General features: G+C 40.9%; 1 protein-coding gene across 14 annotated transcripts in view; it reads left to right on the top strand.

Moving 5' to 3' along the window:
* The window catches only part of NRXN3 (neurexin 3), a gene marked incomplete at both ends in the record, with an annotated part of 1,625,679 nt that overhangs the window by 700,643 nt on the left and 900,838 nt on the right, over positions 1-24,198 (top strand). For all 14 annotated transcript variants that reach the window (XM_082616773.1, XM_082616786.1, XM_082616783.1 and 11 more), the window contains one exon: positions 19,096-19,215. In XM_082616773.1, coding sequence (XP_082472899.1) covers positions 19,096-19,215 — 120 coding nt within the window. The remainder of the gene's footprint in view (positions 1-19,095; positions 19,216-24,198) is intronic.

The raw sequence follows: 24,198 nt of genomic DNA on the forward strand, positions 1-24,198 counted from the left end.
TACATGTATGTGAGTATGTAAGGCCTCATCTTCTCCATCTGGCTCTGGAATACTAGGCTCACATTTCTGATTACTTCCCAGTCATTCCCACACGTATATCCCACAGACTCCGGATGTATAAAATAGAGCTTATCAGTGTTTCTTCCAAACCCTGATCTGTCTTTCTTTGTTTCATCTAAAATAAGTGGCAAGACCAAGTTAAGCAGGCTGGAAACATGGAAGTAATCCTTAATTTGCCCCTCTCCCAGCCCCTAACCCTGTCGTCCGGCTGATCACCTAGCTTTCTCTTCTATTCACACGCTTTACTTATTTCTTTCTGCTATATAGTATTTTATTTTTATTTTTTATTTTTTTTGCGGTATGCGGGCCTTTCACTGTTGTGGCCTCTCACTGTTGTGGCCTCTCCTGTTGCGGAGCACAGGCTCTGGATGCGCAGGCTCAGCGGCCATGGCTCACGGGCCCAGCTGCTCCGCGGCATGTGGGATCTTCCCAGACCGGGGCATGAACCCGCGTCCCCTGCATCGGCAGGCGGACTCTCAACCACTGCGCCACCAGGGAAGCCCCTATAGAGTATTTTAAATTCAGGATTATTTACCTCTTTCCTAAATTCAGTGGTCTCTCTGTAGTCTGTCTGTTCTGGTCTTCATCTAATCCACTCTACTCTCTTCTTAATATTATTATTCAATTCCCCAAAGGTTCTCAGTTGTTTACAGAAGAATGTCCAGTTCCGTAGCATTATACATCATCTGTTGTCTTTCCTACCTTAACTCTCACTTCATAACTCATGTTCCCTCTGCTCCCCAATGCACACAAACACAAATGCCCTCCCTACTTTGGCCTCCAGCAGTCATATTTTACCTCCAGGGACCTCTGCTGGATGGGGTACAGCACAGAAATAAGCACCTGGGCTCTAGAACTAGAGCTGCTGCTGACAAACTACAAGCTGCAAGCCAAATGTGCCCCACCACCTCTTTTCACAGAAGGTAAGCTTTTATTAGAACAAAGGAATGGACTATGCTCACAGTAAAAGATGCCAGACAAAAAGGAATATTGTATGGTTCCATTTATATAAATCTAGAAAATGCAAACAAATCTATGGTGACAATGTAGATCTTTGGTTGCCTAGAGAGGGGCCTGAGGAAGGGATAACAAGCTGGTACAAGGAAACTTTTGGGGGTGGTGGATATGGTCCTTATCTTGATTGTGGTCATGATTTCATAGGTCTATTCATATGTCCAAACTTATCAAATTGATCACCTTAAACATGTGTGGTTTATTATATGTCAATTATACCTCACTCTAAAAGAAAACATTACTGGTAACATTCCCATCAGGCGTTTCCATAGTTTCAACCTCAGTTACCCTGAAGAGTTACTCATGTCTTGATAGAGAGGCCAGTGAAGTGATTCCCCAGAGTCCTGGGCTCGCACTCTGTTACTAGTTCTTAGAATTTGGGCATGTCACTTAACCTTTTTGTGCCTTTGAACCCTCGTCAAAGATAAAATAGGAGTGGGCTTGATCACCTTCAAGTCACCTTCTGAATTTCTAGAGTTCTCTCATCTCGATTTTACAGATTCATTCCACAGATATTTTGGCGGTACCTATACTTAAGTAGTATGTTAATGGTGTGTACCTATGCTTCCTTTGTTGTAAGTGATGCCTTGGCTGTTAAACATGCTTCTTTCCTATGTATTTCATCCCTCTTTGAAAGTGCAGGGGCTCATCTGGTACAATATTCCTTTACAGTAGCAGAGAAATTGGGCTTCTCAGTTTCCTTGTTTGGGTAAATTACCCATCTGAATTGCACCTCATATCATTTAGCCTCGCAAATTCATCTTCTCCTTTTCACCATTTAACAAAAATTGGATGTTATTAGTTAGGTTAAAAAAACATAATTTTAAAAAAGAAATTCAAGAAAAAATGAGAAATAGAAGGATGCCCTGTGAGACTATGACAGACTTTAGAATGGAAGATATCGCTGGGAAATTTTCCATCTCTGAGGCACTTGTAAATGACACTGGCTTCACACAGTGGCCTTGAAGTTGAGTTCACTGTGAGAGGAATTTGTAAGCTTCTTAAGACATCCCAAAGCTCATGGCTGAACAGTGTTCCCCAGAGAGGAGAATTTGCTGGAGTTTCTCAAAGCCTAAGTGCTTAAATCTCAATAACCCAATGCTAGCCTTGGTTATCTCTAGAAAAGTTTCCTTAGCAACATAACATCAGTGTTAGGATGCTTAAAGGAATACATTTTTAGCATTGGGATAAACCAGAGACTGAAGAAATAGGAGTACAACAGTCACATTTAGACAAGCTGGACACGTTCGTTGTGCTATCTCGTATGTTTTTCACCATAGTCCCTTGATGAAGACGATTGTTCGTACCAGTTTCCAACTCTAAGACATTGAGGCTCAGAGACATTTAGGTGTGTGTCCAGGGTCACACACACACACAAAGGTGTGTGTCCAGGGTCACACAGCTAGTACTTATGGAGCAGGAACTTGGGAAGCGAAGTCTGGCTAGCTTGAAATCCAACGTTCTTTGTCATGCCCTCTGGCTCACTACTCATTGTGAGGCATTTGAATGATCCTTTGGCCATTTCCTTCACCTGGTGTTTTTAGTGTGCTGGTTTCAGTTTCTTCAGGGTATCTTGCCAGCCTGCAGGAGAGATTATGGAACTCTGTTGTAATTGTGGTGGGCTGTTAACTCTGAAAGCTCTCCTGACACCATCAGTGTACCAGGAAGGGTGCATAACCTTGGGTGGATGTGGAGGAATCTCAGCCTTTATTTGACATTAGTTATTTTTTCTTCTTTTTCTTCTTCTAAGAGGTTTTTGCATGGACTTTGTGGTGTTTTAGGACTTGAGTTTATTTTGGTTTAACAGTAAAGAATTGGGGTCTTCCGGACATTTTCTCCTGGGTGGGACTAGAGCTTCTAGTTCTCATCTAACCCTTGCTTTGTGAAATCTGAGTTGCGTTTCCTTGGCTGGCAAAGGGATTCAGGAATTGGTCTCTACCTCCAGCCTCACCCCTCTTCTAGGCTTCACACTTGAAGGGCCAGAGTGATTTTTCTAAAACTGTAATCTGATCATATCAGTCCCTGTGGCACGTGGGAAATCATCTTGATACTCCAAGTATACTCAGGCAGGCTGCCCTAAGGGTCATGGCACAGAAATGCTCATAGACCAAATTAAGATGTGTAATTACATGGTTCATTAAATCACTTAAAGTGCACAGCAAAAAGCAAGGCGAAAAAGATCAGGCAGATGATCACACTTAGGATAATAAGCAGGATGGTAAGACTACTCTACCTGGATCCTTGGTCACACAGCGTTCGTATAGTTTGCTCCCTCTCTGCCATATCAGCCTTTCCTGCTGATGGGTGGTTACAAGGACCAGAGTTGAGCTTAAGATAGGGATTACAGCAGCTGGAAGGCATCTGGGGTCATCACACGCTTGTCCTACTGGAGACACAAGAGCAAATAGATCTGGCCACTATAGCTATAGGTCACCAGTTAGCCTGATGACCACATGTATGTTTTATCTGTGTGTCTCAAGCAGAGAAAAAATGGGGCCATAATGAATGTCACTAATGAGTTGACCAATTTAGGGATGACAGCTGTCAATCAGACAAGGTCTGAGCTTTATAAATATATATGGTTTATTAGGTACTTCCATCCCTTTCTATGGGCAAGTGCCTCTCTGGTCCATCCATTTTATCTTTGTTTAAAATACATATGCTCTCTTTATTTTCTCTATGTTTAACAGGTGTCAGAGGTTACCATTTGCTCTCTATGCTAAATACATCCTATAAGTTTTATTAGCCCTTTGCTTTTATTGTAATCTATAGGAAAATTGAATAATCCTAAATAATACAGCAGACATACGTTGCAGCCTATTTAAGATATTTTAAGAGCTCTTTTTGGTCTAGAAAATAAGATAAAAAAATCTTATTTTATTTCATGTTATTGCATAAAGGTCCTTACAGTCTAGTACTCTTTAGACTCATCTCCTACCTCTCATTAAAAGTGCCCTCCAGGCTTCCCTGGTGGCGCAGTGGTTGAGAGTCCGCCTGCCGATGCAGGGGACACGGGTTTGTGCCCCAGTCCAGGAAGATCCCACATGCCGCGGAGCAGCTGGGCCCGTGAGCCATGGCCGCTGAGCCTGCGCATCCAGAGCCTGTGCTCCGCAACGGGAGATGCCACAGCAGTGAGAGGCCCGCGTACCAAAAAGAAAAAGTGCCCTCCACTTCCCTACCACATAGAACACCACATATTCCCTGAACTTGCCAACCTCTTGCAAGTCTGCCTATATACAGAATGTTCTTCCATCTCTGGTCTACCTGGAGCACTAGTTGCTGTCCATCCTTTAAGCAGCATAAGCATTGCTTTCTCTAAGAAGTCTTACTTGAACACAGCTGTCTTCTTAACTCCAAACCCAGACCAAAAGGCAAACACGTGTACACACACAGACACAAATACCCCCTTCCTCTCACTGTGCTCCTAAAGTAGAGTATAAGAAGCACATGCTACTCTGAGAACACTGAAAACATCGTATTACATTGTTTACACTACTCTGTCCTCCACAAGAGTCTGAGTAACTTTTATTCGGGGATTTTTAATATATTTCTCCTTTTATCCTCAGCCACTAGCCAAAGCCCTGCATATTAAAAATGAGTGGTATTTGCCGAGTTATTGAGTTAATGAATATTTAATAAGAAAGAAATGAATGTTACTGTGCAACCATTGGGGGGATATTTGTTCTTGAAGTGAGGAGGATTTTTACACTTGTCACTTTAAAATTCAGTCCTCATGGGACTTTCCCTTCATTTCTTCCTTTGAATGTTTTATCCAAAGTACTATTTATTCCTGTTACTTGATTTTTAAAAATCACTTAAATATGTTTTTATAAATGAATAATAACAACAAGTAGCACTAATCTATTGGACACCTACTGTGTGCGAAACTGTATATTAGAACTCGTCTTTCCATGGGTCCCAAGGGAACTGGATCAAATCACAACATTGTATGAATCGTAGCTAGGATTATGAGGCAGTTGGAGTGTAAGTTACTTCAAACAGGATAATTGATGAAATAGCACATAACCACTTTTTCCCCTATTTCCACATTAGAGCATGTTGATTGATTCACTATTTGAATTTCAGTGTCCATAAGCTGCATTTATATACATTCATATAAGTGCATGTTGAGTAATGACCACATCTCAGCCTTGGATGAGAACTTAAAAAAGGTTGGCACAGTCTCTGGCCACATGGAGTTTGCAGCCACCATTGACCTCAAAATCATTGGGAAATAGAAAGGTTATTGAGACCAGAGTGACCCACCTCAAATCCAACTGAGGGGAACACTTGAGTTCCCACAAATATTAACGCATGTCCTAGTCAATGTAAATTCACTGAATAATCAAATACCCCAATATGCAAATGTCCCTCCCCCAGAAGCACTATCCAAGGCCCACAGCCATTTACCTTTTCCCATCCATGTCCCTCCTTGGGATTCCCCTGCTGCCTCACCCACCTACCCACCCTCATTCTTACGCAGCCTGAGAATCAGTTCAAAGAAGCATTTCTGGTTCTCCTACCAGCGTGCTTTCCCCCAACCTCCACTACTACTCCTGCAGGACAGCATTGGTCACTGCACCTGGTCCACCTTCCACGCACACATTCATCGTTCATCCAGAAGGCAGTTTAGTATAAGAATGAAGGCTTGACACTCAGATAAACCTGGCTTTGGATATGCTTATTAGCTGTTCCTTAATTTTCATCATCTATAACATGGGATCACAATGCTTACTTCACAGTATTGTGAGAGTTAAATATTAAGCCCCAATACAAAGTATAGCAGTTATTTCATGCCCCATCATCTGTACAACTCTCCCGCAGCCCTTCACCCTAGCAACCCTATGCTGTCTCTGGGATTGTCTAATTACCCTCTGAAATGGGCAAGGACCCTATTTTAGTGCTTTGTATTCTAACAGACCCACTATTAGCAAAAGGGGTGTGGAAAGGACGCATCGTTTAGTGTTAGAAAATCGGAAAGAGCTTGCTTTTGGGTCAGAGAGTAGTAGAGAGAACTGCGAGGCTGTGTTCTAGCTACAGGGGACCAATGTTGGTCCAGTGTTGACCAAGTAAAAGGTCATCTGGGTAGGCAGTGTGATGAGGAGCTGATGGTGTGTGTAGCTCTGGAGCTAGTGCATAGGTTTGTCTAGGAAGAGTCACCCCAGTAGGACAGAGCTCCTTCCTCCAAGCGTGGGACCACCATGTACCCTGCAAAGCTCTCTCCCAAGTCTCTCCTAGTTCCTCTCCTCAGAACACCCTTTCCTCCTCCCTCACCAGCTAGCCTATCACCAGCCTCCAACAGTCTTGTGACTGATTCATCCCAGCCTTCCCTGTGACCTTCAGCAGCCCTGTCTCTGGCTCTTCCTGTCTTTGTATTGAGCCTCTGTCCCCAGCCATGGGAGCCACAACTAGTAAATGAGACCTGGCAAATCTCTGGTACCCATATGCCAGATGTGAAAGGTTGGGACAAAAAGGAATTCATAAGCACACTGAATTACGCATTTGAAATGATTTTTTCAAGTGAAGTTGGTTCTCCAGAATTTTCCAAATATATAAGAATGGGGGAGAAATCCTAGTAATGGATTAAAAGAAACAAAAATGAGTATCTTGAGAGGATATCTTTAAAACGTCTCTTTGCCAAACACTTGTTGATAAGGGTATACAGTATTATAAGAAAATGATCAATAGCTCTAAATGCTCTATAAGCAATATTATTTTAATGGCCACTGAAATTTATCTCCAGCACTAATGTACTGGCTAATAAAAATAATTGGCTCAGGAAAAAGTTGAGGTGTCTGAATAAAGCACTGCCGTTGGAGTCGCAGAGATAGATGTCTGAACCTGGTTTCTGCCACTTTCAACCTAAATGACCTTATTCTTGGTGCTTAAACTCTCTGAGCCTCAGTTGTTTTCCATGTAAAATAGGATGAGAAATTCAAATTTCAGGCAGTATTAGATAACTATGCTTATGAGAGGTAAGTGGGATATAGAAAATTGTGTGCTTGGTCCATACTAGGTAGCCTGTAAACAGCAAATGTTTTTGGTTCTTCTTCCTCCTTCTTTCTTCTTCAACCGGTAATGGAGAGGGAGGAAGGGAGGAGGGGGAGAGGGAGAAGGAGAGGGGAAAGGAGAGGAGGAGGGAGAAAGAGGAGAAACTTTCATGAAAACCATCATTTTTCTTGCACGTGTCATGTTCCAAGTTGATTTTGTGATGGGACGGCGTTGCATTAACCATGTCTCCCATCATACGATACTGTTCAAATTTCAGTTTGCTGTGGGCTTCTACTTCAGGCCTTGAATGTGGGTTTCATAGTCACATACATGGTAGGGAGGAAGATATTTACGCCATCACTAAGATTGGTACTGTTCCCTTAGCATGTAGTAGGCACTAGTCACTATGAAATGTTTTACACATAATACCTTGATTCATCCTCACAAAACCTTGTGGGGTAGTTACAATTCTTTACTATACAGATTAAAAAAATAGAGTTATAGTGAGTTTAGGAAATTTGGTGGGGAGGGCTTTGGTGTGGCAATGTTTTAGTTAGGTTCTGAGAGTGCATAAGCTGATGAAATAACCAGGTGCAAGGTGGTGTAGTTGGTGTGTTATATTTGCTATGAGAAGTGAGGTTATAACAACTTAGGCTGGGGTCAGATCCCCAAGGACTCTGTATGCCTTCACGGTACCTAGACATTTAGTGGCCTTTGGGGATTTTAAGTAGGAACTGGCATGAAGAAATTTCTGTTGAAGGATAGTAGTTCTGACCAGAGTGTGAAAGATTGATAGGTAGGTATTGCTAAAGTTACACTCTCAGTCTCCTTAAAGTGGGAACAGAGGGAGACCAGAACTCTTGCAGCAGGGGTGGGAGGTAATGGAGAGAAAAGACTCAGGCAGTACCTGAGAGATAGAACTGCCTGGCTTGGCTATGGTTTGGGTGCAGAAGGTGAGGTAAAGGAGAGTCCAGAATGACTGCCAGCTTAATGGCCTGCAGAACTGGGTGGTGATGTCCTTAAGAGGTCATTCATCTTTACCAGAGGAAAGAAGGGGTTGGGAAAATAAGGTATGTCTAGGAGATAACCTGGAAAAAAAACTGAAATAGGAAAACAGAGCTGAGGAGAGAAATAAAGATTGGCAAAAGACAAGTAAAATGTCTGGAGTCCCGGAATCTGAATTCTTAACATTATCCACAGATGCTTCTTACCACATTTAACATGTGAGATCCACTGGCCTAAATTACTCCCTAACAGCACTGGAAAATCTGAAAGTTAAAATGACAGGACCGTTCCATGCATTTAAATGGCATCCCCCTGGGTGAGATGTACCTCTTGTCATCCTGTATAGATCACAAACAGAGGAGTATATTTTATTAAAGTGGAAAAACCCAGATAATTTCCAAAATACATGCTTCTAAACATTTTTATTTGTTCTGTGTTCTGGCAGCATTTTAGACATAAAAAAATCTTAAGAGTTTTATTTTTCCAGAAGAGAGATTTGCCTCTGAGCAATTTGACAAACATTGAGATTTCTCTTAATCTGTTTCTTTCCCCTGTCATTTTCTCTGTATGTTTCCCTCTTGTCCCATTTTATTTTGCCTCCTTTTTCTTCTCTGCCTTTCTTTGTCTTCTATCCACCCAGAAGTTAAAGGTGTTTCCGTTGTATACATTGATTTAATAGTTTTGTATTTTTTCCCTCGAGGGCATGTGTAGAACGTTTCACTGTGAGATTCATCCTTAGCCATCCTTAGTTCACCCCTTGGCTAATAGAGGCTGTATAGTGTAGTCCTTAGGGGCAAATGGAACCAGGCTGCCATATGCAAATCCCAGCAATGATTACTTATGTGGCCCTGGAGAACTGACTGAAATTTTTTCTGCCTTGGTTTCCTCAAGTTCAAGTGCGGATATTGATGGATCAACTCTGCTCAGTTATACGTCAGTCAAAAACACCTCCCTGCATCTTGGCTCTGTCCATCATGGTTCTGCTACAGCTCAGCTTCATGTCCTCTTGGTTTCTGGACCCTGGCTGAAGAAGCAGCCCTAATGTGTCACATCTTGGATTTGCGGCAAAGGGAAAAGAGAGCTTATGATGTGATGTGATGGCTCATAAACCTTCTAAGCGGCCCAAGACACTTCTCCTCATGTTTCTTTGGTTACAAAGCAAGCCACACGAAATGTCTGACTTAATGGGACAGGAAATATAATCCTCCAGAGAGGATGGACCTATTCAGGAAAAGGCTGATAGGAAGGGGCAGCAAATATTGTCAACAGTACAATCAACCACAACAACCTTATGTGATTAATGTATTAATTCATTAGTAAAACACTTTGACTGGTGTCTAGTGACCAGTGTCTGGTAAGTAAAATATACGTATTAGCTATTATTAACAGAGTCTAATACAAGTATAAGAAGAAGAAATTTATCCATTCACTCTTCAACGTTGAGAATCCACTGTGCATGCCAAAGATAGTACTATTTAGAGTTGAGAATATGGAAATGAAGGTCTTGGTCTCTGGCTTATATGATCTGTATGGTCCTGCATGAACAAATATGAAGAGAAGAGGGTAGTTAATGACTCAGATTTCTTGATAGACTAAGCACCCGACCACCAGGGTACCCAGGGCAAACCTCCATACCCATTCCTCCTACACAATTGGTTTTTATTTGTTCACCTGTTCCAGTAGGCTCTGAACTCCTTGGTCAAAGTGAGTGTGTCTTTTTCATCTTTGCACCCCCAGAAACTTCCACAATGCTTTATAGCAGGTAGTGAACCTCTCAATTAAACTTATCATCCTTTATACAGCCTGGAAGTGTGGTGGTGAGTTCACCCTCTCCAATAGTGACAATTCCTTTTGTTTGATGCCCCCAGTTGAGTCAGGAATTCAGGGTACATGGATAAAACACTCAGCAGTCTGAAGTTCATGTCCGTACCGTCCCCAAAGCATTGCACAGAGGTGCAAAGACAGCACAAGGAAATTAGTCATGTTTGCCAGGGTGGCCACTTCGCATGTCTGACCCAAGGCCACACTTGCTGCATGAGGAGTCTGTTGCATTTACAGTACTTAAGGGGAGACAAATACATCTGAATTAAAATACTAGATCTGTTTTTGTTAATGCTCTGGTTTTAATTTTTTTTCCTCTTTGTGCTTGTCTTGCGAGTTTTATTTTGATGAGTACCATAAAGAGATATTTCTAGTGAGATGGGGAGCTATAGTTTCTCATGTTTTCAAACCTACATACACATTATTTTAGGGGGGAAAAGGATCATCATCTTAGTGAACTAGGACCAGAATAGAGTGATCTTTCTGGTAATCCAACCTCCTGGATCCTCCAGTTGCACAAACCAGGTGTTAGAAGGATAAGAGGGTCCACCCAGGTGATAGGACCAATCTGTGTGGCAGTTGCGCGCGTCCACAGTGGGTGATCAGCTCATGTCATCAACCTCATAAGCCAGTAGACCTTGTAATTATCATTCCAAGGAGATAGGCTGGAAATGTCATTCCTTTCCTATTCTTACCTTAGATTTAGTACTTTCTATTGTGGGAAGGAGGTGCTGCAGACAGGGGATTGATATGGAAATGCCATTTCACAGAACTCTTTGTTTTGGGGATACTTTTTAAAACCCAGTGACTATATCTTTATATTTAAAATAAAATCCACCACCTGGGATGTGGTAATTATTAAAAACATAGAGCCTGAAGGGACTGTGGGTATGGAGACCATATCTCTTAACTTTTATCTTGAACAGACCTAAGCTAATTAAGAATGATGGTGATCTCACCTTCTCAAAAGCCCTCCATGGTCCTTGTGGGTCTTCATAGCAGAGAGCCCAGTGATGGTCCTCAGAGACCTATGCCACTTTCTCACAACCTCAAGCATTTGGTCACTATTTGCTAATTTACAACCATAGCCCCCAAGTCTTCCCTCAGTGCTGATAGCAGACCACGGTCCCCTGTCTTCCCTGGACTTCATAGACTTCAGGCAGCTAGAGGTTAATGGAAAGAGCTCTATCGTGGAGTCAGGAAGCCTGGATTCTTGATTTAATAAAGTCATAATATAATAGCCTTGTGACCTCGGGAAAGTCACCTAACCTCTCTGGCTCTCATCATATAAGTGGTATCACCCACCTCACAGGGTGGTTGTACCATCTTAAGTTACTAGGGAGGAAGGGATCAAGTGCTACATGTTTCATCGTAGTCTGTGTTCCCTTGGGAGCAGAGTCTGAGACAAGGACTTGGGTCAGGTGGTTTATTTGGGAGGGATCCCAAAAGTAGGAATGAAGGAGCAGAGATAACGAGCATGAAGGAAGAAACACCAATGCAAGCGCCCATGGTCAAGGATTCTGCCATGAGCTGCATGGAAGTGGGGCAGATGGAGGGTGTTGTGATGAGCACCTCCAAGAACTGTCTGCCCGAGAGACAGGCGACTGGGACATTTATCCATGAGCTCCATCCCCCCTGTTTGTCAGCCCCACTACCCCACTTTGCTGCTCTTGTGTGCAGATAAGGAAGGCTTCAGAGAAGCCTGAGAAGACCTGAGAGCTGGCCCTGCTTGAGGCGGGGACTGTCCGACTGTGTGTGAGACGGTGTGTAGCAGTAACTGCCTGCTGCCTCTGTGGCTGAGATCTGAGGTTGGCTCAGGACGTGATGTGGGACACCAAAAGTGTCGCTTGCTGGTGCACCAAAATATGATGGCATATTTACCCTTCGCTTACATTTCCAGTATAAACTTTTAACTTCTTTTGGTTTTATTAGTAGGTCCTATATGCTGGGACTAGATCCTAGTGTTGGAAATTGAAAAAGCAAAGTGAACTCAGGTCCTACTTTTCATTAAACCCCCAAATTAGATTTCCGGTTTCATATTAGGCAGTGTTCCGATTTTCTCCATGTCCTTTACCTGGGCTCACCTCAATCCTCCTCAAATACCTGGACTGAGACGACCCGAGAGTGTAACCTTGATGGAGCTGTGAGAACAAATGAGGCTCAGTGGAGAGATTTTGCAGACGGACTGACTGGGGCTTGAGTCCTATAGCTGTGTGACCTTGACCTTGTGGTGCTGTGCCCTGCCTCTTTATTGTAAAGTTGAGTAAACTGTATCAGCCTCATATTATGAACCTAAATAAGATCATGTGTGAATGTACTTGGTACCTCCTTCATCCCCATGTGAGTTTCCCAGAAGGATGCATTTTCTTTTGGCTGGGGGGGAATATATATATATATATATATATGTTTAAAAGGAAAGGTAGTGTCTTTATTTATATCTGCTGCCTGGTGTCTTTTAGCTTCAGATTTGTCTAATTCACTAATTCACAAAATGCAATGTTCAGGTCTCTTATGCTCCTTTCCCTTCCTTCTCTTCCTCTACCTTCAACAAATTTACTCTGTTATTTATTTGTTCATCCAATTTTACATATTCACTTCTTAATTCAACTAAATGTATTTATTTCTGTACTGAATATCTTCCTGAATTGGTCCAATTCATTATATTGCTAAAATAAGTTGTAACTCTCTTCAGCTCCCCTTCCATTTCTTCTCCCTCCCTCAACCTGTCTACTAATTTGTTATTTAGTTCATTCAGTTCTATTTATTCACTCACTAGTTTTTTTTTTTTTTCTAGTACGTTGAACACCTCCTTGGTGTAAGATACTCTGCTTAGTTGTTGGGGATTACAAAAGTAGCATGTTTTTTCTCAAAGGAAAGAAGGGAGAAAGGAAAGGAGAAAAGAAGGAAGGGAAGAAGAGGGGAGAGAGGGAGACAGACAGAGAGACAGAGTCAGAGAAAGAAAGACAACAGTAACCCAGCAACCTTGTGTCAAGGTTGCAAGCAGTGAACTCTGATTCACACTTCTCATCAGTAGGAAGCTGGCAGGAGATGATAACAAGTGTGACTGATGCTAGGTAGGAAAGGCATAAATAACAGAAGTAAGCTCCCCTGGCTAATAGGATCAATCATGTCTTGCTTTTTCTGGAATCTTTCTTATCTCGGTTGAAGGTGCCTTTGCCACCCAGGCTCCCAGACCAAATCTGGGAGTCATCATCGATTCTTCTCTTTCTCTCTCCCACTTCCAACCCACCTCCCAAACCAATCTCCAAGTGCTGTCGACCCCACCTCTGAAATACATCACAAACCTCACCACTTCTGTTTCTACTGCTACCTCTCTAGTCCAGGTCACTTTCATTTCCTGCCTTTAACAGCTCTTCAGTACATCTCCTTGTCTCCATTGTTTGTTTCTTCTGGGCCAGTGCATCCATAGCATCCAGAGTGAGTTTTCAAACTTAACTTTGGTCCTATGATCCCCTTGCTGAAAACTTCCCAGTGGCTTCCTGCTGCACTTAGAGCAGCATTCAGATTCTAGGGCCTCTTGTGATCTGGCTTCTGTCTACGCTGCCATCTTCTCTCCTGTCACAGCCTCTCTGCAGACATAAGGGACTTCTTTTCGCTCCTCCAACATGCCAGCCTCGTTCTGGGCTTCTGTTCTGGCTGTTCCTGTTGCCTCAGATGTTTGCATGCTTGGCTCCTTCTCAGATGTACCAGCTCACTTAATAGCTCTCCGTCCAACCTGGTACAGGGCCAGAATAGAGATGTCACCTCAGAGAGGCCTTTCTGGAACATTCTGTGACATAGCCAATCCTCTATTCCCACTCCCCACCCCAATTACTTCTCATTGTATTACCCTGTTGTATTTTCTTCATAGAACCCAACCTGTCTGAAATTATCTCATGTTCTTCAATTTGTATTTTATCCTTCATTGCCCCGCACCCCAAACTAGCCTGTGAGCCTCTGTAAAGGGCCAGCACCTGGTCTGTCTTGTTCACGTCTTCATCCTTCACACCTAGAATGGTGCCTGCACCCAAGCCGATGCTCCTTTACCATTTGTTCAATATGTGAGTAAACTCTGTGATATGTAGTTGGTGTTAGTAACAGGACTCTGTCAGAACCTGGAAAAGCAGAGTAGAGAGTGAGCCACAGTGAAAAGGATGGCAGCCCAGAGACGAACGTGTTGCATGTGGCAGGCCTCGTGGGACGTGGACCTATTCAAGCCCAATACATATCGCTGGTGTCTTCAGTGGGTTTTAACTAGAAGCAGGCCTCCAGGAGGGTGTATGCGCTCAAGCTGAATGATTTGCTCACTTGTCTTTCTCACGTACTTCACTGGGAGACTTCTTAATACAAGGCTTCCAGAAAGCCTCCTCTGCTTTTTGCATCTATTGTAGGAAAGATGACTGCTCTTCCTGAGTCCTGAAGAGTCCAGTAAAAAATGAAATGATCTATTTGAAATATTTCACCAAACAGGCTCTATAAGTAAATATGATTTTTTTTCAAAGAAAATGAATGCTTTTGACAAAAGTAAGTTTTATCAAAACAAAACAAAACACTTCTCACTCTCTCTTGGGTTGTCAGCCCAAAGAAAACAAGCAGAACATGAAATTTTGGGGGACAAATAAAATGCTTTTCTCCTACTTCCCTGTCACCCTCCTTATTCTTTAGTCCCATTCTTTTCCTCCTTACCCCTGCTTTAGTTGCTGAATCTATTCTCTCTGGAGAGGAAGACTCATAAAATATATGGTGCTGTATAGGCTTAGTAAAATGTTTGTCACAGCTCAGCTAGCCCGACCTAAGGTGCTGGTGGAAATAAGGTAAGTTTTCTCTTTTTAAATATTTTTGGTGTTCTTTAAACCTAACATGGTCCATCATTTTGTGTATTTATTTGCCATGTCATTTAGATGTATAATCACATGCATTTCACTATACCTCTCTAAAGGAGTGAATTTCATCTTTTTTAATGCATTGTAGGAATTTTGATTCATGTGAAACATAGTTCCAAGAGAAATCAAGTTATTGTCCCTTTTCCCTTCGTGCACAAATAGGAAGATATTCAGTGATTATGGTGCAGGTGTTGCCTCCTTGGTCCCTCCTACCCCTCTCGCCAAAGTTTCTAAAACTTTGGTACCCACCCACTTTTAGAAATAGCACTTTGTGGAACATGGAAGGAATTTCTACTCCCTGCATATGAGCAAAACCATCTGGTTTAGTTGGTTTGGGCAGGTCTTAGAAATATATTGACAGATTATTGAAATACGAGATATTTGGGTATCTTGTAGTTTTGCTGGTTATATTGCTCCTGGGGGGAATAACAAATTCATGTATTGTGAACAGTTTGTTTAAGAAAAAACACATGACTAAATAGGTTCAAAATAATTAAAATCCAAAGTCCGCCTTGTGAAGGTGGGTGCCTCTAGTAATGCTCAAATGTAGATTTTTCCCACATAGTTCTATTCCCTATCTGCCAAAAGAGGGAACACTCTGCTCATATCTGAGTGTCATCTTCCTCCAAGCAATCAGCAATGAATTCTCTCTCAAAGGGTACTTTTCTCCTAATTTTTCATTTTGATTTTATTCTTAGCTCCAGCTTCCATGGGGTTACTGTAGGATAGGTCAAGAAAAGAGTCTAGTTTGTGTCCTTCATCCATGATTCTCATTCTCTATCCCCTGTTCATCAGAGGATCTTCTGTGAGACCAGCCTTAACTAAAAAAATATGTTACTACATGAGTTTGCAGTGAGGCTGTGTTGAATGGGCCTTTGTGTGGTGTTACCCAGAGGATTCATTGAAGGCTCTCTGTTCTACAATAACAAATGATTCAGTGCTCCACTGCTACAGACTGCTGCATCCCAGAAATCTTCATCTGCAATTTTGCTTCTTTACTCCAGTCATGGGTGTCATTACCTGGGAAATTCAACTACAGGGTGTCAGACAACTTATTAGTTTTCTGTATTTAGATCAAACATTAATGATCTAAGCAGCCTATAGGGAATCAAAAGATTGTTTTGTGATCCATCTTGATTACTTAAACTATAGAAGAAGGAAACATGCATCTAATACATGCATCCAATATGTATCCAATTGCAGATCATACTTCTCCTAGCTGCTAAACAGAAAGCGGACAGTGCTGGATAATTGATAGCTTTGATAATATTTTTTAAAGTTCTCACCAGTTCCCTTTTAAATCGCAACTTACAAAATGATTTCCTCCTTCTTATCTGGACCATCCTTTACTTAACAGCAAATAACTCTTCACATTCATTGTTTTACTGATGCTTCGTGCTTGAATCTTCCAGAGAAGTTGCTCCAAACTGAATCCTCTTATTTCTAAAACCTATCCATCTGTATGTTTCAACTTTCAGCTTGTGTCTGCATCTTGCATCACTTACCAATCCATTTTTATCCTTAGGCTACAGATTAGATTTGCCCTTCCCCTCTATTTGTGAACATTTCCAGCTGAGTTTAAACCTCATTTTCCTTCTAGTAGGACAAATTGACCTTTTCACTTGATTAAAGATAAATGCCATTGACTCTCCACTTTTGGAGGCTGAGAGTTTTCCAGAAGCTCACTGAGATTTCTCTATTTATTGCTTGAAGATAAGTATCAAACAATACTCATTTCCCTGCCGTTTTATGGAGATGAGTGTGAGTCTTTTTTCTACTCTTAGAGTAATGAGGATTAGTGGGGCGGGAGGTAAAGTGTAATCAAGCAGTAGGGTATGAGAGGTTTCAGTTATTTTTTTTTTTCACATTTTTGGTCACAGGCCATCACATCCTGAAGTTTTAGAGTCAAATTTTCAATCTGACCATAGTGGACATTTCAAGGAATCCAGAAGTACCTGCAAAATATCAGCAGCATTTAACACATATTGGGCTGAGGCAAAGCTTGTTTTTACATCTCTATGGCTGATATGGAACTAATGTAGCAATGTCCTAAAGCTGATTGTGTTTGTGTTAGTATTTTTCCCTCTTATCTATTCCCAATCCTAAAAATTAAGCGATGTGCAAAAAATTGTCTAAAGAACAGATGCCACCTATAAGAGCTCTTTAAATAGCCTATGTTTGTAGCAGTTCTGCCTCCGTAGCCAATATTTTCCACATCTTTCTTTACTTTCTTCTTTCTTATTGAAGCATTTGCATGTAGAATAAAGAGGATAAAAACATAAAAAAACAAAGGCAGATTTGTTTCTTCTGAGAACATCTGTTCTTGCTTCAAAGTACCCACAAGATGTGGGTCCATTTTCTCCCAGTGCCCACACAGTGTGCTGTTGTTATCACTCATAGACCTGAATTTAATGAGATAAGGAACAGTGCTATCTAATCAGTTGAAATGTAGGGAAAAGCCTGTTACTGTGTATACATTTTAGATAACATAAAAGACAGGAATACCCACAAAGAGAAGCTAAGATTGTGTATTACATCTTTTGTTGTAGAATTAATTTTTTCATTGGTCTCATGGCATCATTACTCAGTTCTGGGTATATTTGGTCCATTCTAAGTTTCTTCATGGAATTCTCAGGATTTTTGTAACTATGGATTGCACGTGGGGTATAAGTACATTCTGAAAAATATTAAACACAAATTACCCGCTGAATACATTGTGATTGAAAGAAACCTTTCCACTTGGAAAGCCTGTTTATTTTTCAAGAAGGAAATTTCCCCAGACTTCAGCTACTGTCATAACTCTTATAACCATCACTTAATAGAAATACTAATTACTCAAAATTAAAGGATCCAATTTAAAATGACCTAGCTTAAAAGATCTCTACCCAAATGATACTCTTTTTTTCTTTTCTCCCCTAAACGATATATAGTATCTTCAGTCTTGGAGCTAGAGGAGTGGGGAGAGTGGTTAAGGAAAGATATATAATAAAAGTTTCAAAATTACCTAGATAAAAGTATATTGACCTTATTTGATGGTTTCCAAAGAAGTAAAGACATAGGTCGACATCAGTTATTCAACAAGCTCTCATTAAAGCACTACTATGTACCTGGTCCTGTGCTCCTATATGTTGGAGCCAAGTGTGTAGTCTTCTGAAATATTGCAGATGCATAACATCCATAGAGATGTATTGCCCAGTTACCTGTTTCACTGTTGTTTGTTTTTTTTTTTTTGCAAGTTGTTTCCAGAAGTAAGGCTTTACATATATTGACTGACTAATGTAGGAAGATTTAAGCAGTATCTTTCTGCATGGGATCAGCTATCTATATAGAGAGAGCAAACTTGTTCCAAGTTTTCTAGTTCTATGCAATCTTCTTTGTCTTTTCAACTTACATCTCAGTTCAATGGCGAGTGAAACATTATATTCCACTCCCCCTCATCACTAACTGAAATGTTTCAATGCCTCAGTGTTTGTCTTGCCAACTTCTGCCCCTAAATACCATAATTTCTTGTTGCATCTGATTCTTCCTAGGTTTCACTTGAACACCATCTTAAGCATCTTGGTCATGGATCTTTTGAGGCAACTTGGTTTATTCCTTTATTTAGTGGCACATTTTACTGAATATTCTTTTGACCTAAACAGGTTCAATTTTGGAATTTTGCATTATTTCATATTTTAAGTCTTTGGATCTTTTTGGAAGATGATGAACAATGAATAAGTCTGGGGCCCATCATATTCCCTTCAGGAGCATTATTTATAATGGGTTTTAAGCCTTGACATTATTATTATGGTAACAGTTACTGTCGTGATTTCTGTGGTCACTGAATTCTGATAAAACCATGGGTTAATGGAAATGTCAAGTTAAAAGCATAGCTCTTTTCTCATCGAATTGGTGGATACTCTCCAAAAGCCAGACTGGTGTATTATGCCTGAGTGACCAAATGATTCTAAAGGAATGTATGATGAATTTCCTGTATCTTCAAGAAATTCATCTGAAGTCTAAGACTTTAGGAAACAAAATGACATCTGACTACTGTTTCCTGTAAATGTTTGCTTATTGCCATTGGCATTTTAAATATCTTGCACCTTTAGATAAAGGAGGGCACTTATTTTTTATTGTCCATTATGATTCAGTTGAGATTTTGCACTGGGGACTGCTGTGGAGGACCCTGTTGGATCAGTGAAACTCAGATGAGCTCTGGAGGGATATGATTCCTTGAATGCTACTGGGTCATGTGCACCAGTGTGGCTTTGACAACTCTGATGCCATGAACACTAATTTTAGAATTGATTCTAACTTTGGCACTTACCACTGCCCTTAGGCAAAGGACCAGAGACCCTGTATGCAGGGCAGAAGCTCAATGACAACGAATGGCACACCGTTCGGGTGGTGCGGAGAGGAAAAAGCCTTAAGTTAACCGTGGACGATGATGTGGCTGAGGGTGAGTACAGCTGTAGTGAATTTGTCTCTCTTTGCTCTCAGACTCCTCTTGGTCATTCAGTGAGCAAAGTGTTGTGTTTGAAAACCTTGTATTTTGCTAAACAGAAGTCACATGTCTTGTTCTCTGTGACAGGCTCAGGTAAGACTAAGAAGATCTTCCTCTATATTTTCATAATCCCTTTTCATTGATAAGTTCTGTATTACAGAACTTATCCACTATGGTGGTTACATATTGATGGGGCTCTCTCCTTAGGCATAGAGTATGTGTCTGGAGAACAGACCTAGAGTTCTACAGATCCTTCTATTATTCAGTTACTCAAAAACCACTTATCAATCATCCTTCAAAGTGCCAGTTCCTCCCCTTTTGAATGAGTCACTCTCTAGTAGAGGGAGATGGATAAACCAGAAACTCAGAACATTATAGGTACAAGTAAGTACCGAAGTAAGTGCATGATACTTAGAAGGTGCTGAATAATTATTCATTTATTTAATAATTTATTTGATCATTATTAATTGAGTACCTACTCTGTACTAAGCACTGCTTTAGAACGCACTGGGAATGTGGTGGTGGACAGTTAGACAAGTCCTTGGTCTGGTGGAATTTACATTCTAGGAGGGCAAGGAATAGTGAATGAATCCATACAAACGTAAAGGAACATTCAGACCCTCACACAAGCAGTAAGTATTTCTTGATAGCCTGTTACATTTCAGGAATGTGGTAGGGATTGTAGAAGATAAAAAGGAAGAACAAAATTACCTATTTCCTTCAACAGTGAACCAATTTTGTAGATGAGATAGGACTCGGGAATTTGAAAATAAGACAAGGAATATATAATGAAATTCTAATTTAGGTGTGTAAGATTATAATTTTCAATCAGAAGATAATTTTCTCAGTTATCAGTTTGGGCTGGAGAAATCTGGAGTGGTTTAGGAAGGTAGATCTTTGGGCAGAATTTGATGGATAATTTAATAAGATCTAGGACAGAAGAGAGAAGGCATCTTTAAGTGCATCTTAGGTGCTGCATTCTAAAATTTTTACTCTCCAATATTTGAGAGCCGTGCATATCTGTTATGCAGAACTTCTTGTCCATGTGGGAAGGGAGAAACATGGGGCAGGATGGGGTATTACGCAGAATGCTGTTGGTGTCAGGAGACCTGGACCCTGGTACTGATTCTCTGCATCAGGATGTTGGGAAAGTCACTTACCATTTCTGGACCTGTCAAATGAAGTCAGTGGCCTAAGCCATGTCTACAGTTTCTTCTGTGAATAAGACAGGTTAGAGTCAGGAGCCTTCGGGTTTAACAGTCACTGTCACTAAAATGCTTTATACCTTGAAATTCTATTATTGCTAAGACTATTTTCAGAATAAAGTTTCTGCAATTTTGGGTTCTGTAATTTAATTTTATATTCATGAGCCTGAGCTTCTGTTCTCCTGGAGTGAGGAATTATAGTGAGCCATGTATGTGTTTGTGCAGGTAGGAGTGTGTTTGTGTGTATGGGTGTGCACGAGTCATGAAGGAGAGTCTAGAAGGAGCAAGAACAGCTCACATATGTCCAGTGACCAGCTGGCATTAGGTGCTGGTTTAGCCATTGTACACATATCAACTCCTGTAATCTTCTGGAGCGCACCATTGCCTTGCAGCTTAAGAGTTCTTGTGTCATTTTACGTAAGAGTAACACGAACTTAGAGGGAGTTGTGTGCGTAAGCTCTAAATTCATGTCTGTGTGATGTGACCAAATCAAGCTGCTTGTCAGACTTCCCGTTCATCCTAAGAAAATGATGTGTCTTACACTATAGGTCAAATACAGTGGAATGGATTGGGGTGAGGTGAGGAATACATTCCGGTAGGTACACAACAGTACCCAACCCCTTCCCTCCCAAAGAGAAGATAAACAGAACTACAGTGATTATCCAACACCCTCCAATTGTACATAGACATAACTTAGTAGTGGGAGGTAACAGTTGCTGTTCTCTATGCCTGAAGGGTAACTTAGCTTTATGTAATGAAAATAAGCAGAATGATTGTACGCTTTAGAACCCACAGCCAACCTGAATTAATTCTTCAAGAAACCCCCGTGAGGGAATGCAGAGACCAGCCTGCAAAGGCAGCAGTGATACATCTCACGTCCCTTGGTGCCTCCTCTGGGTTTAGCCCAGTAAAGCCAACAGTGCTATTTGCAGCGTGTTTTCAATAAATAACCGCTAGATGGCGACCTCACCCTGCTCTTTCCAGACAGCAAGTTCCCTTTATTTCCATAGGGAAATTATATACCCTGAAATCTACAGTCATAAAGAACTGCAGGACTGAGGGTACAGTAATGTGTAATGCCTCCCTCAGTCATTATTCTTTTTTAGAAGCTTTACAGTAAAGGTAATTTTAAGTGTGCTTTCTCTTACCACTAATAATTAAAAGGCAGGATTAAACCGTGGATGCCCAAGTCATCCAGTAATTTGATATTTGAAATTAATGAAGCTGTTTCATTTTCTGCCTTACCCCCTACTTTGCTGCTGATGGAAAAAAAAGCAGCCATAAGGATAAAGAAACCTGGGAGAAGAAAAGAGCTATTTTGCCTATGAGCCACAACCTTGGATTGCTTCTTACAGTGATAAGGGGTTTGGGAATTTTAATTTTAGCTCACAGAAGTCATAAAATCAGGCAATGAAACTAAAAACCACATAGTCCTCAGGTTATTAAGTAGTGTCTTATTGGCTTATTTAGTAATGCCTTTCATGCTGTTTAAAGTCGCCCAGGAGGTCAGATTTTCAGCTAGTTTGTAGAAATGATGCAAAGAATAGGTCAGACGTATAAGAAATCTAAAGCAAGGAAAGAAATAGTCCTCGGCCTGGCAGTTTTCATTTATTGTAATATAACGTGTTCCTGGAAAAATATTAAGTTCAGTTGACAGTTAATAAGGATGGATTGATTGATTGAGCTGGATTTCTATGATTAAGAGTAAATTAAAAGAATACCTCCCTTGGGTTAGCTCCTCAGCATTAGGGCCTGACACTGCAGGGACCACCTGCGCCACCTAGAACTTCTTGCTGGTACAGAAATTCACCTCTCTTCTGACTCCTCTGGTCCATGTTGACTTTTTCCTTTCCTTCCCTCATCCTATATAGCATGTACAGTGCCAAGCTGTAAAAATTATTTTCCAAGAAAAACTTGTTTCTCATGTTAATTAAAAAAAAAAAGGGATGAGATCAATTTGGAAAATGTTAGGTTAAACAAAATGAAGTGGAATTCTTACTTGAAAGACCTATTAGGAGCCTTTAATATGCTAATATACATTGATCATCATCAGTAATTACATATGCAGTGTTTGCCCTATTTATTTGGCACCAGAACTTCTTTTAAATTACTAAAGCATGTTACAGTATATACTTTTGAAAAATGTTGATATCGAGGAGAAAAGGGTGTGAGAGTGGTAGAGCTGGAGGATTGTGGGCAAAACATGCATTCTTTACTAAGGCTTGGTAAGCCTTTAAGTTTTCTTAACTTCTCTCCCCATGTCTGTGAGCCAAGGGAGGTCAAGTTGCCTCCTCTAAGCCTCTCCCGATGTCTTTGCTAAGCTCCCAGTGTTGGCCTGCTCTTAGTGGTGACTCCAAAGCAGATGTCTCAAATACAGCCTCCTTCCGCAGATGTGAGGGATGCTTGCTGTGCCTGGGCTCCTTTGCCAAACCCTGTCGGGCATAGAGAAGAGGCAAGATGTGGTCCCTACTTAAAAAGAGCTTGTGTTCTGGTAAAAGGGAGAAAGCAATAAATGAAGTCACCAGGAAATTCTTAACACAGTTCAGAGAAAGGAAAACAAATGAAAGCTGCGTAATTAGTAATAGTTAACAGGCACTGTTCTAAGTACTTTATATGTACTGATACATTTAACCCTGATAATTTCCTCTTGATTTCACAGGGAAACTGAGGCACAGAAAAGTTATGAACCCAGGCAGTCAAGCCTCAGAGCCTACATGCTCATCCACTATATGCTAATGCCTTGTGGGGGAAGCTACAGCTTGAACTTAGCCAAAATTTTGAGTAGGTTTATGTTCTCAACAAACTTCAATACTCTGAGTCAGGCTGGTCTGTAAACTGCTTGCTGGCCATCAGTGAACTATGGAAGTGAATGTGTGAATAGGAGTCAAGGCAGCATGGCTGTTCTGGGGAAGGTGCTGGATACATTACCCGTGAATTAGATGGAATGACACTATAATACTTGGCCACTGAAAAGGAGTGTGAACTCATCACAATTTCTGCATGGAAATTTCACCAGCTAAATTCCACCTACAGCTTTTCTTGGGCAATAATGCAAGGAATGAGTCAAGCTTTTTCTCCAGAAACAGTATAGTGTACAAGATAAGATATGGGCTTTGGACTGAAACATGCCTGTGTTCAATTTGGGGGTTTACCATTTATCACCTGTATGAACTTTGATAGAAGTTTAACCTCTCTAAGCGAAGCATCTTCACCTCTAATGCAAGGCAATGGTGCCTCTCTACAGTTTTATTGTGATAGTAGCATTTGATGGTGGTTATAAAGTACATAGCATGATGCCTGGAATATAGGGACTATTCAGTAGTCTTGGTTTTTGCTTGTTATGCTTCTCCCAAGTTACTCGTCTCTCCTCCAAAGTTTGAAAGCAGCTGCTGTGAAGTATGCATACATTCTCCCCTTAAGTGGAAATTTTAATTTAAGACAGCATTCAGAAGAGATGAGTGAGGTGAATCAGTCATATGTATACACATATCCACTCTTTTTTAGATTTCCTTCCCATTTAGGTCACCACCAAGCATTGAGTAGAGCTTCCTGTGCTATAGAATAGGTTCTCATTAGTTATCTATTTTATACATAGTAGTGTATATATGTTAGTCCCAATAAGAAACTAACACAACACTGTAAAGCAACTATACTCCAATAAAAATTAATAAAAAAATAAAACAAAATTATAAAGGGACATCTCCTAGAAATAAATAAATTGATTGATTGATTG

The sequence above is a fragment of the Mesoplodon mirus genome, assembly GCF_964341445.2.
Source record: "Mesoplodon mirus genome assembly, chromosome: 4".
Taxonomy (NCBI): domain Eukaryota; kingdom Metazoa; phylum Chordata; class Mammalia; order Artiodactyla; family Ziphiidae; genus Mesoplodon; species Mesoplodon mirus.